Consider the following 12500-nt stretch of genomic DNA (forward strand, 5'->3'; position numbering starts at 1 on the left):
GGAAAGATGACGTGGAGGGGGAAACAATCACACAATGAATCACCAGATAGAAAACTCAACGATGTGTCCATTGCTTATTGGTGACGGAGGATAAAACGGATGACGTCATTTCAGGATGTCTGTCGAGTGTCGCATGCAATGCGACAAAAATGTATACTGATGACGTTACTCGTGTCACCGATGGCGAGTTGAGGACAAACGGCGAACGGAGAAGTCACAAACCGGCTAAATGGCCACAAACACAGCTGGGCGGTTGCTGATTGGCAAGGACACCGCAGTGCAATGAATGACACACCGCACAAAATAATGTGCCAAGTGAACACTTTACGCTTCCTGAATTTCACGAAGCAGTAAACATCTGCTGCTCCCTCTGGGAGAGAATTGTGGTGTCAGTACAATATCTTGCTCAATGCCATGTGTACAGCCCCATTCCTCTGGATAAAATTTCTGCTTGCACCCCCCACCCTTCCTCTCCCATACTCCACCACCACCCACCTGAAATCGAAAGTTTACCTGGACTAATACGGTATGCATACATTTCTCTACCTTTCGTTCGGGTCATCGTCCCCACCCTCGGGGGGGAGTAAGAGGCCAATTTTAATGGAGCTCGTGACCGACTCAGAAGTCACAGGTACTCCCAAGCATGTAGAGTATGCTAAATTTGGTGGAGATAAGGGGTCGTGTTCATATATACATATAATTGGTGTCAATTAATACAATTGGGTAGTGAATGGTAACACATGATGTTCACAGGTGCTGCTCACATAGTGTCTTGGACTTGGTGAACTTGTTTGATTGAAAGCGAATGGTGGCGAGATCTTGCTGCAGGATCATCTTTCTATCCTTCTTCCAGCCATTGGCCTTAACCTTTTGCACAACAGTCCCACCACACATAGCCCTGAGGTTGTCATCGAGCTGTGAGCCTGCTGTGGGTGGTGAAGAAGGGAGGGGGGGAGTGGAGGCAGACATTATAGTGAAAGTGATGCAAAGCTTTGCGACATGATGGGGAAAGGGGTTTCTTTAGCACATATCCATGTCCTGACCATGCTTAACTGAAAATAAAAAAAATACTCACTTTGCAAACATTTATGATCCATGGCAGTTTGAAGTGGAATTCGGCGTTTCGCTTGTTTTTAGCAGCGATTGCTGCACAACTCATGAAAAAAAGGTTTAACATTCTTCAACCAAGAGGAAGCGGATCACACAATAATGAAAATGGTAGAGGAGGGAGGAAGGGATTTTGAACCTTTGCCAACCCCATCCCCTCCATCCTCCCACCTCACACCCCCTCCCTCTGGACTACCACCACACCACTACGAAGGTTACAGACAAACTGTTTTATTTTTTGCATTCACCCACTGTCATATACAACAACAACAACAACAACAACAACAACAACAACAACAACTACTCATAACATCTTCCTCCTCAAAGTTCAAAATCTCACATTAGTGGCCAAAACGAATTACTACTACCCCATCCATCCATCCATCCATTGGGACCATACTCTGTGTGCAGACCGTTGGTGCCGCCTAAGCAGTCTCCTTGGCTATTGGGCGCAATCCTGGATGGGTTGCCACTCCGACACAGGATACCTGGAAGCTGGTACTCATTTTTTCTGACCTCAGAAGGATGATGGGCAGAGTCAACCCCACCTGGTATTAATTTGAACTCAGGGTCCTCAGATCCCAAGCCCACCAGCCTAACCATTAAGCCAACACCAGGCCTACTACTACCCCCCAATTACTCAAACAATTAAAACAGAGAGAGAGAAAAAAAAAACAATTGCAACAAATGAACCCCAGTCGAGTAGCAATTAACTCGGCAACTCAAACTCTCACCCAACATAATCATTGAGATGCTGGGTAGTCTCTTAGCTCGAGAAGAGCAACTAATCGGAGGTGTGGCTCCTTGTGTCAACACTGCTTCAAGCTGCATAGCTGAGGATGCTTGTTCAGCTGGATCTTGTGACTGAGGTATTGTTGCGGCGTGATTCGCCAAATGGTCTTCCGCTGGGAGTGGGGTAATAGGTGGAGGAAGCTCAACGGTCTTCCCGAGGTAAAGCTGGCCGTCTTGCGTCATCACATGATATGAACGGGGTGAATGGTGCATAGCCGTGACAACTGCTGGCTCCCAGACCTTTTCTTGCTAGATGCGGACGCTTTCACCCGGTGTAAGTGGTGGGAGCTCTTTGGAGTTCCGGTCGTAAAATTTCTTCACCACCTGCTGACGTGCATCTGCCAGGATATGTGGTTGCAAGAGTCGCTCTGTCGTATGTAGCCCGTCTCGGAGCCTTCAATTCATCAATAGCTCAGCTGAGTAGGGTGGTCCTGCTATGGAAGCGTTCCTGTCCATCAGCAGGTTCAAACCCAAATCCTCACCAGACTCGAGAGCCTTCCTGAGCCCTTGTTTGACAGTCCCTATCAACATCCTTGGTCATGCTGGCTTACTGGTAACTGGGATACCAACTGGTGTACCCTCATCTGCATGTCTGACTAAAACGCTGGCAGTTAGCACAGTGCCGGTAGGGGCTCCAGAGAGAGTGTCAGGAACATACACGAGTTCCAAGTCATACCAAAGAAGATGAAGCAACATCATTTGTAATCTTGGTGATGCTCTATGAAGCAGTTTTCTACCAATGGTCACCAATGGCTTGTGGTCTGTTTACACCTATTTCATTTACCCATAGTCCCATATACATAGTGGTGGAACCTTTCTACCTAAAAAACCACACAAAGCAGTTCTATCTGAGCATAGTGTTGCTCTGCCACTGATAGCTAATGAAATGCGTAGGCAATTGGTTGTCCTTGGTGTAGCAAACATGCTCCAAGGACAGTAGATGATGCGCCAGCTTTGGCGACTGTCATGGAAGGCTCAAAGAACTTCAGTACTGGTGTATGGGAAATTGCCTGCCTGAGGATGTTGAATGATGCAGCGTGCTCAGGGTGCCACTGCCATTGTGCGTCCTTCTTCAGTAAGTCATGTAGCGACGCCATGATCGTAGACATGTTAGGCGCGAAACGCGAGAGGTAGTTAAAAGTTCTCTAGGCACGCTGTAGGTCCGCTTTGGATGTGGGTGTTGGCATGTTTGTGACTGCATGTACTTTGGCCACATCAAGCCGAAGTCCTTCAACAGTGACCGATACAGCTGACCTCTGACATCTTCCACTGAATCTTCTGATGATTAAATTTTATGTTACTAGACCGAGCACGCTGGATTAGTTTGTCCACAATCTTGTCATGTTGAGCTTTGTCAGCCGCAGCCACAATCATGTCATCGGCAACGAAAGACACCCCTTCAAGATCACCAAAGGCGCTCTGATTGCGATTCTGCAGTACTTCGCTTACAGAACTGAGTCCAAAAGGCATTCTGTTGAAATAATATCTTCCAAAAGATGTGTTAAAAGTACACAACAATGTACTTTTGTTGTTTAGTCGAACCTGCCAGAACAAGTCCTTTTGATTCAAGAAAGAAAACACCCGCTTACCTCCTAACCAGCTGATTAACTCCTCCATAGTGAGGATCTGATGGTGCTCTCATTTCAGCACTTTATTTAAATTCCTTGGATCTAAACATAACTGGAACGAGTTATCATTATTTTGGATGATCATGAGGTTGTGCACCGAGTCTGTGGGCCCAATCACCGGTGTAATGATGCCTCGTGATTCCATGTCATCGAGCTTCTGCTTGAGACTATCATTCAAGCTGTGTGGAACTCCACATGGAGGTTCGATCACTGCACACACTTTTCATCCAATTCAATATGATAGGGAAGGATGAACCTTTCAAGGCCGTGAAAGACATCTGCAAACGACTGGGTCATATTTGGCAATGTAAGTGGCTCTGGCTGCTGGTGCACAGAACAAATATCGACATTATTGTCACTAAATTTAACCAGGTGGAGAGCACCACAACCTCCTCCAACCTTCTCCCACCACACCCCACCCCCCCCATACTCTTTCCGAACTCATACCCCATCTCCTCTCCTCCCTCATCCCACCTCCTCCTACCCCATTTCCTCCCTCCATACTCTCACCCCTTCCCATCCCTTCCCCACCCCCCTCCCTCCATACTCAGACCCTTTCCCATCCCTTCCCCACCCCCCCCCCTCCACACTCCCACACCTTCCCCGCACAGGTGGGAGCTCGTGTGTTTATAAGTGATGAATTGTGAGATTGCTTAAAACCCCGAGAAAAAAATGTGATCCGATAAAAATCACGATTCACCTTCTTTAAAAAAACATATGATCCTATAAAATCCTATAAAATCACGATTACTTAACCTTTTAAAATATGTGATCCGATAAAATTCCATTAAAAAAATCACAATTAACCTTGCAAAAAATGTGATCCCATAAAATTCCATACAAATCACGATTAACCTTGTAAAAATGTGATCCCATAAAATTCCATACAAATCACGATTAACCTTGTAAAAAAGTGTGATCCCATAAAATCACGACTAACCTTTAAAAAAAAATGTGATCCCATAAAATCACGATTCACCTTCTTTAAAAAAACATGTGATCCTATAAAATCCCATAAAATCACGATTAATTAACCTTTTAAAATATGTGATCCTATAAAATTCCATAAAAAATCACAATTAACCTTGCAAAAAATGTGATCCCATAAAATTACATCCAAATCACGATTAACCTTGTAAAAAAGTGTGATCCCATAAAATCACGACTAACCTTTAAAAAAAATGTGATCCCATAAAATCACGATTCACCTTCTTTAAAAAAACATGTGATCCTATAAAATCCCATAAAATCACGATTAATTAACCTTTTAAAATATGTGATCCTATAAAATTCCATTAAAAATCACAATTAACCTTGCAAAAAATGTGATCCCATAAAATTCCATACAAATCACGATTAACCTTGTAAAAAATGTGATCCCATAAAATCACGACTAACCTTTAAAAAAAAATGTGATCCCATAAAATCACGATTCACCTTCTTTAAAAAAACATGTGATCCTATAAAATCCTATATAATCATGATTAATTAACCTTTTAAAATATGTGATCTTATAAAATTCCATTAAAAATCACAATTAACCTTGCAAAAAATGTGATCCCATAAAATTCCATACAAATCACGATTAACCTTGTAAAAAATGTGATCCCATAAAATTCCATTAAAATCACGACTAACCTTTAAAAAAAAATGTGATCCCATAAAATCACGATTCACCTTCTTTAAAAAAACATGTGATCCTATAAAATCCTATATAATCATGATTAATTAACCTTTTAAAATATGTGATCTTATAAAATTCCATTGAAAAAATCACAATTAACCTTGCAAAAAATGTGATCCCATAAAAATCACGATTAACCTTGTAAAAAATGTGATCCCATAAAATTCCATACAAATCAAGATTAACCTTGTAAAAAATGTGAACCCATAAAATTCCATTAAAATCCTGACTAACTTGTAAAAAAAAATGTGATCCCATAAAATCCCGACTAACCTTTATAAAAAATGTGATCCTATAAAATCACGATTAATTAACCTTTTTAAAATATGTAATTCTATAAAATTCCATTAAAAAAATCACAATTAACCTTGCAAAAAATGTGATCCCATAAAATTCCATACAAATCACGATTAACCTTGTAGAAAATGTGATCCCACAAAATTCCATACAAATCACGGTTAACCTTGTAAAAAATGTGATCCCATAAAATTCCATACAAATCACGATTAACCTTGTAAAAAATGTGTTCCCATAAAATCATGACTAACCTTTTAAAAAAATGTGATCCCATAAAATCACGACTAACCTTTTTTAAAAATGTGATCCTATAAAATCATGATTAACCTTTTTTTAAATTGTGATCCTATAAAAATCCCGACTAACCTTGTAAAAAAAAATGTGATCCCATAAAATCACGACTAACCTTTTTTAAAAATGTGATCCTATAAAATCACGATTAACCTTTTTTAAAATTGTGATCCTATAAAATCCCATAAAAATCACGATTAACCATGTAAAAAATGTGATCCCATAAAATCCCGACCAACATTTATAAAAAATGTGATCTTATAAAATCACGATTAACCTTTTCAAAAATTGTGATGCTATAAATTCCCATAAAAATCACAATTAACCTTGTAAAAATGTGATCCCAAAAAATCGTGATAAACCTGGGAGCTCAGAGTGGGCAGCCCTTACCAAGCAGCTTGGAGGGTGCTTGCCAAGTGGCTTAAGCACTCAAGCAAGTGCTCCAATGAAACGGTTGATAAGGAATGGCTGGCTTGGCATGTGATTAGCGATGTATACAGTGAAGATCAGGCATTTGGATGATGAGAGTTTCATCGTGATTACTTCCATTGCATGCAATGAAGTTACGCTTTTGGCACATTCTTTTCTTCACTCAATAGAATTCTCCGAACAGTAGAAAACGTTCAGTTTAGTGCTTTAGCAGTTTGTAAATCCGGAGGACAGATTGCAGCCTTGCTTGCTTGGTGTAAATACGTAAATACGCCGAGTTATAAGAATCGGTAATTTCATAAAATTTCAGATTTCACTCCAGATTTAGACAGTTATTTAGTCCACCATCTCAGATTCTCAAATCTGAAGAAAGATTTAGATTATATACTTTAATTCGTCCACGAGAGGTCATCGTGGAAAATCACCAAGGTTTTTTGAGAAGGCCAAAACAGAATGGTGGATTCAGACCTCTCCGAGGTTTATATGGGCTGACCAAGGGTAAGCCTGTTTTTGTTTTTAATTTAATAAACCCTTTACTTATCTTCAAAAGGGGTGTTTAATTTTACCAAAAAACCCAATTTTCATTCATACACCACCTTTGAGTTCCCTTGGTATACATGCAAAGTTTCGGGCTATTAGGTTTCATGGTTTTGGAGTTATGGAGAAGACACACACTCACATTTATTGTAACTCATATACCCACTTCCTACGAGGGGGGTCGGAGGGAGGGGACCGTGTGAACGAATGCACCCTACAAATCCATCCATCCATCGGGACCATACTCAGTACAGAGCATTAGTGCTGGCTAAGCAGTCTCCTTGGCTATTGGACACATCACTGGAAGGGTGACCACTCCGACACACGATACCAGCAGGCTGGCACTCATTTTTCCAACCTCAGAAGGATGACAGGCAGTCAACCCCACCCGGTATTAATTCAACAGCAGAGGGGGATTTGAACTGAGCACCCAAGCCCACCACCCTAACGATTAAGCCAACACCAGGCATGCCATACAAATGGCGGTTTGTTAATAGTCCTCTTATTGTTTAACAGCCACAATTATCCCCACGTTATTGTGCAGTTGGCTGGGGAAAGCTTGACCCAAGTCTTGGATGAACCGGCTGGCCAGGCGTGAAGTTCGACTAAGGTTAAGGCAGAAATTTGTAATTTGTTCAGGGTGCTGCCGATAGCTCAGCTACTCTCTTTGTGAATGACATTGGGATCTTTAAAGTCCACCAGCTAATGCTGGCAGACAGAACGCCAGGCTAATATCCATCCAAGAAACGGCACACATTGATGAATCGCCTGCCTGTGAAACACCGCGATGATGGGATGACACCAGGATGACAGTTGGGTCAGGATTCAAACCCAGGCGAGACAGCTTCGAGGAGAGTGTGCATATCTCTCGGCCATCCTTCCAGCCTCCCCTTTCCGTGTTAATAATTATTATCATTATGCCATTATCATTGGATGGAATTGACCGATTAATTTTTGTGGTTATAATATTTTTTAACGAAAAATATAACTTAGATGACACGGATTCTGGAATCGGAATTGGAGGAACATGATATCAACAATCTAAGGTATGCTGATGATACAACTCTGTTGGCAGAAAGTAAAGAGGACTTGATGAAACTACTGCAGACAGTGAAGAAGGAAAGTGAAAATGCTGGAGTGCTCAGGTTGTGGAGTGCTCAACAGGTGGCTCCGTTTGATTCAAGCACTTAAGTAAGCACTCCAACGAAACGGTTTATAAGGAATTGCTGGCTTGGCAAGCAATAGCAAGCCGATTGGCAATGGAATAACCCCCAATGGATGGGGGTAAAAGGCTACAACAAAGCTGTCTCTGCCAGAGCTTTGGAAAACAGTGCAGGATAGGGATGTTTGAAGACATCTGATCATGAATGTCACCACGAGTCGCCCACGACCTAACGGAACTGGATAACAGGTTATAATAGTACCGACAGGTGTGTCGACCAGCGACTGTTAATCGATACACTGCCCATGCGTAAGTTTGTCAAATTTTCTCCAAATTTCCCTCTGGGGTATTACAATGCTTACGAACCTTAGGAAAAGGGTTACAGCTCTGATCTGTTTGTCTGGGGGAGATGCGATAAGTATATAATGCCTTAATAACCATCATCAAATGTTCCTCCAGCTGAGCACGCACAAAGGAAATGGACTTACGTGCTTCTACATCGTCCGATGTTCCATCACGACTGTTTTAAAAATGTAATTGTACATTGGATAGAATTGATTGAATTATTTTTGATTTTAATAATTGTTACGTCCAGAAGTTGTGTTCCATTAAACACCATGAAAACCTATTATGTATCTCAACATGGACTTCACCCAAGGTGGAACACCCCCTTGGGGAGGGGGGCAAATGAAGTCACTAAAACCTCCAACGTGTGACCCTTATAGGCTAGTGGCCAAATGAGGTTTTGGGTGGCAAACCCCTACCCAAGGAAGAACAAGTCACAACCTATTTTTTCTTGAAGAGGGATGTTTGGCGAGTTAGAAAATCATGGTTGTGAACCTGAGATCATTGCACAACATTTTGAAAATCACGTTTACATATGTACTACTGCAGACTGCAAAAATGGATTTAATTGCCACAGATTTTGGCTCATATTGGCTCATATATTTGTTAATACTGGTGCTACAAACACAAATTTGGTACCAAAATGTGACGAATGATTACATATATCTGTAAAAACCATTTGTGATGTAACAAAGGCTTTTGTGTGACCTCCAGGCAAAAATAGTGGAATTTTACTCAACAAATCAGCTTCGGGTTTACCAATAAATATCAACTAAACAATTAATTTCTTCATAAGTATTTGAGTTGTATTACTACATATTACATCAAAATAACTCTCTATCATTCTCCTTTTTAGAAACATAACTCATAAAGATAAATCAGTTGAATTAATAGAGTTATTACCGAAACCATATGTCACCCCCCCCCTAAAAGTAACTGACATTGATTAATTTATAATACATGTATATGCATTAACCAAACAAGAATGATTTTAAATCCAGTTGCAGAAAATCAATTTTGAGCTTGATTGACTTTTTCTAAAACTACTGATATATACTTATCTTTAATTAATTATTAACTTATCTAAAACTACTGATATATACTTCATTTCAGGTGCTTATGCTGACAATTGATCTGCAATTATAATGGATCTGGAACCACCTGTTGTGAAGCGTCATAAAATTTGTCACTGACCACTGCATCATATGCTTTAAACCCCTCAACCCTAAAAAGCAAGAACTTGGAAAGAACCCAACATTTAATGGTTTGAGTGCAATCTTCAAAGCAAGTCAAATCAGAAAAGATGACGTTTACGAAAGTATCTGGCCTTTGCAACAAGACATATTGAGTCTTGATTTGAAAGTATCATTCCACAAATCGTGTCGGGCCAAGTATACCAGCAAGTCAAATATCTCCACATCCAACCCCAGTGAGAGTGACCAGCAGCCATGCACATCTGCGGCAACAGAACACGCAAGAATCAGCAGAAATGAAACAGCTGGGTTTGACATCAGGACTAACTGCTTCATTTGTGGAAAATCCAACACTTCCAGAAACAAGCTTACACCGGTATCTACAGGAACTGGACAGTCCACCAGAGAAAAAGTTCTGGCAGCAGCTGACAAAAGACAAGACAATAAAATACACATGCGCATGCTTGCCTTTCCAGATTTGTTTAGCTATGATGCCAAGTACCACAGGTTATGCTATTCACACTATATTTCAGAAAGGAACATCACTGCTGCAATTCGTAAATCAGGAGAGGAAACAATGGGCACATTACATGATGAAGCTTTTGATGAACTGAAATGTTTTCTGGAACAAACTGTGTTCTCCAAAACTAAGACAGTGACGACCCTCGTTCATCTGAAAGATGAATACGTTGGATATTTGGTTTCTCTGGGTACCACGAATGCAGAACAGTATAAAACTTGGAAGTTGAAGGAGAGATGAACTAAATATTATGGTGACCAAATAGTCTGTGTAACATTTGATGGCCACACTGACATCATATGCTCTTCTTCTGTGACCTTATGTGATGCCCTGAGCAAAGCCACGATTCTGCAGAGCATGACTGATGAACCAGAATATGAAGACATCCCGTCTGATGTACCATCAGCCACAGATAGTGAAATGCATACTTTGCATGCTGCAGCTGGTATCCTGAGGAAGCACATGGCTGATATCGAGCATGTTGGAAATATGTATGCACCTGTCGAGGAAACAGATATTCAGTACTGTGCAGAATTTGTTCCTAATACACTCTATGACTTTATTCAGTGGTACACCAGTGAGAAATCACACACGAATGTAACCAGCTGTAGTGATGAAGGTGTTATGAAGAACAACCTGAGGACGATCGCCATTTGTCACAATATAATATCACAGAGCCGTCGAGTGTACTCCATAATAACGCTTGGTTTAGCCTTGCAGGTGCATCATGAATTGGGAAGCAAGCATCTCATTGACATGCTTCATGAATTAGGACACTGTGTGTCCTATGATGAGGTGAGACATTTCCTCACGTCTGTGGCTGTTGATCAAACTTCCTCGGAGGATATTTACATCCCCAAAGTTCTTCAAAACCTACGCTGCACCGACAATGACTGTAGGCAGAGCAGAACATGTCGTTGTATTTGTGCAGGACTGACCTGCACTGAATTCTGCTCGTGTAGTGTAGACGATTGTCCAAATGTTGATGATTCTGTTGTCTTTGACGACAGCACTGATGAAGAGCGTGACTGAACTTTTAAATGTACAACATGTATTACTTCATGTAATAGATGTACATAAGTTACAGTGCATGTTATGAATTCATTATCGTCATATGTGAAATAGCTTATCTCAACATGATGTCTGTAAAAGTCACTTTCACAATTGTGTCAGAATCTTAAGTCAATTCTTCATGTTGCACATCTGCTTCGGGATTTCTCTTGGTCAGCATTAGTGGGGCGATATATGATTTCAGTTTTTACTTTATAATTTCAGTGACAATAAAATCATTAGATATATTTTTCAAAGGGTAAATAAACTTGGATTATGTTGATGTAACAAGTATGACTGCAAGTCCAATATTTTTGAAGTAATTAATTGTTTAGTTGATATTTATTGGTGAACCCGAAGCTGATTTGTTGAGTAAAATTCCACTATTTTTGCCTGGAGGTCACACAAAAGCCTTTGTTACATCACAAGTGGTTTTTACAGATATATATATGTCATCATTCCTCACATTTTGGGACCAAAGTTGTGTTTGTAGCACCAGCATTAACAAATTTATGAGCCAATATGAGCCAAAATCTGTGGTGATTAAATCCATTTTTGCAGTCTGCGGTGGTACATATTAAGTAAACGTGATTTTCAAAATGTTGTGCAATGATCTCAGGTTCACAACCATGATTTTCTAACTCCCCGAACATCCCTCTTCAAGAAAAAATAGGTTGTGACTTGTTCTAACCGTGGGTAGGGGTTTCTCACAATTTTAGGCCCCTTTTTTAATTTGGCCACTGGCCTATTAGTCCTTCTGTCAAGTTTGGTTGAGATTGGATAAGTAACGACTGAATGTATCGCGGTCAAAAAAACAGTCAGACAAATGACAGACAGACAGACAGACAGAGACACCAAATTGCATATTTTAGTATGATGATACATTAGCGTGGTGAAGGACTGAAGGTCCAACCACAAAACCAATTCGCTCTCCCACCTCTCGCCTCTTCACCAATCTCGTGAGAGTTCCATCGTTCCTCATCCCTCCCCCTCCCCACTTCACCCATTTTCAGTTTTTCCCGGTTTCCTCACAACTTAGTCCGGTCTCCCAGCTCTCATTGATTCACTGGCAGGATACCACGATGCTCTGGTGGGGATATAGAGCACATTCATGGTGACCAGCAGCCCTTATAATATAGGAAAGTGCTAAATATGTGATAACTCAGCAAACACACCGACTTTGGGTCAACGTTGGGCCAACGTCAGCCCCGACGTGAGGCCGGTGGGTCGGCGGCCCACCGTCAGCTGGTGACATCAAGTGTATATTTTCTCAATGAACAAAGAGATTTTCTTGTCGTATTTAGAACTTGAGATTTCATCATGAATTATTATTGTTTTATTTTGTCATTATATTAATTGTTATTGTAGTTCTCCAATCAATTCACCATGAATATCTTTCTTTTCAGCTACTTTATGAAACAATGAGTGGCAAAAGACAAAGTGGAGCCGCGAAGCCACCTCCAAG

At 40.8% G+C, this 12500-nt stretch overlaps 1 protein-coding gene and 1 pseudogene across 3 annotated transcripts in view; one reads left to right on the forward strand and one right to left on the reverse strand.

Annotated features, from left to right (window-relative positions):
• LOC147022395 (1-phosphatidylinositol 4,5-bisphosphate phosphodiesterase delta-4-like) overlaps positions 1-12500 on the reverse strand; it is a 68399-nt gene that overhangs the window by 51521 nt on the left and 4378 nt on the right. Inside the window, exons 1-2 of one of the 3 annotated variants that reach the window (XM_085893252.1) lie at positions 1076-1112; positions 765-926 (exon numbers count right to left, since the gene is read on the reverse strand). In XM_085893252.1, the coding sequence (XP_085749378.1) occupies positions 765-926; positions 1076-1097 (184 nt within the window). In that variant the 5' untranslated portion in view covers positions 1098-1112. Of the gene's footprint in view, positions 1-764; positions 927-1075; positions 1113-12500 lie in introns of those variants that run through there. The other 2 variants (XM_085893250.1, XM_085893249.1) reach the window with 2 other exon arrangements.
• Positions 10101-11549, forward strand: LOC147022396 (uncharacterized; annotated as a pseudogene).

The sequence above is a fragment of the Eptatretus burgeri genome, chromosome 8, assembly GCF_056783735.1.
Source record: "Eptatretus burgeri isolate ZD-2024b chromosome 8, Ebu_testis_v1, whole genome shotgun sequence".
NCBI classification, from domain to species: domain Eukaryota; kingdom Metazoa; phylum Chordata; class Myxini; order Myxiniformes; family Myxinidae; genus Eptatretus; species Eptatretus burgeri.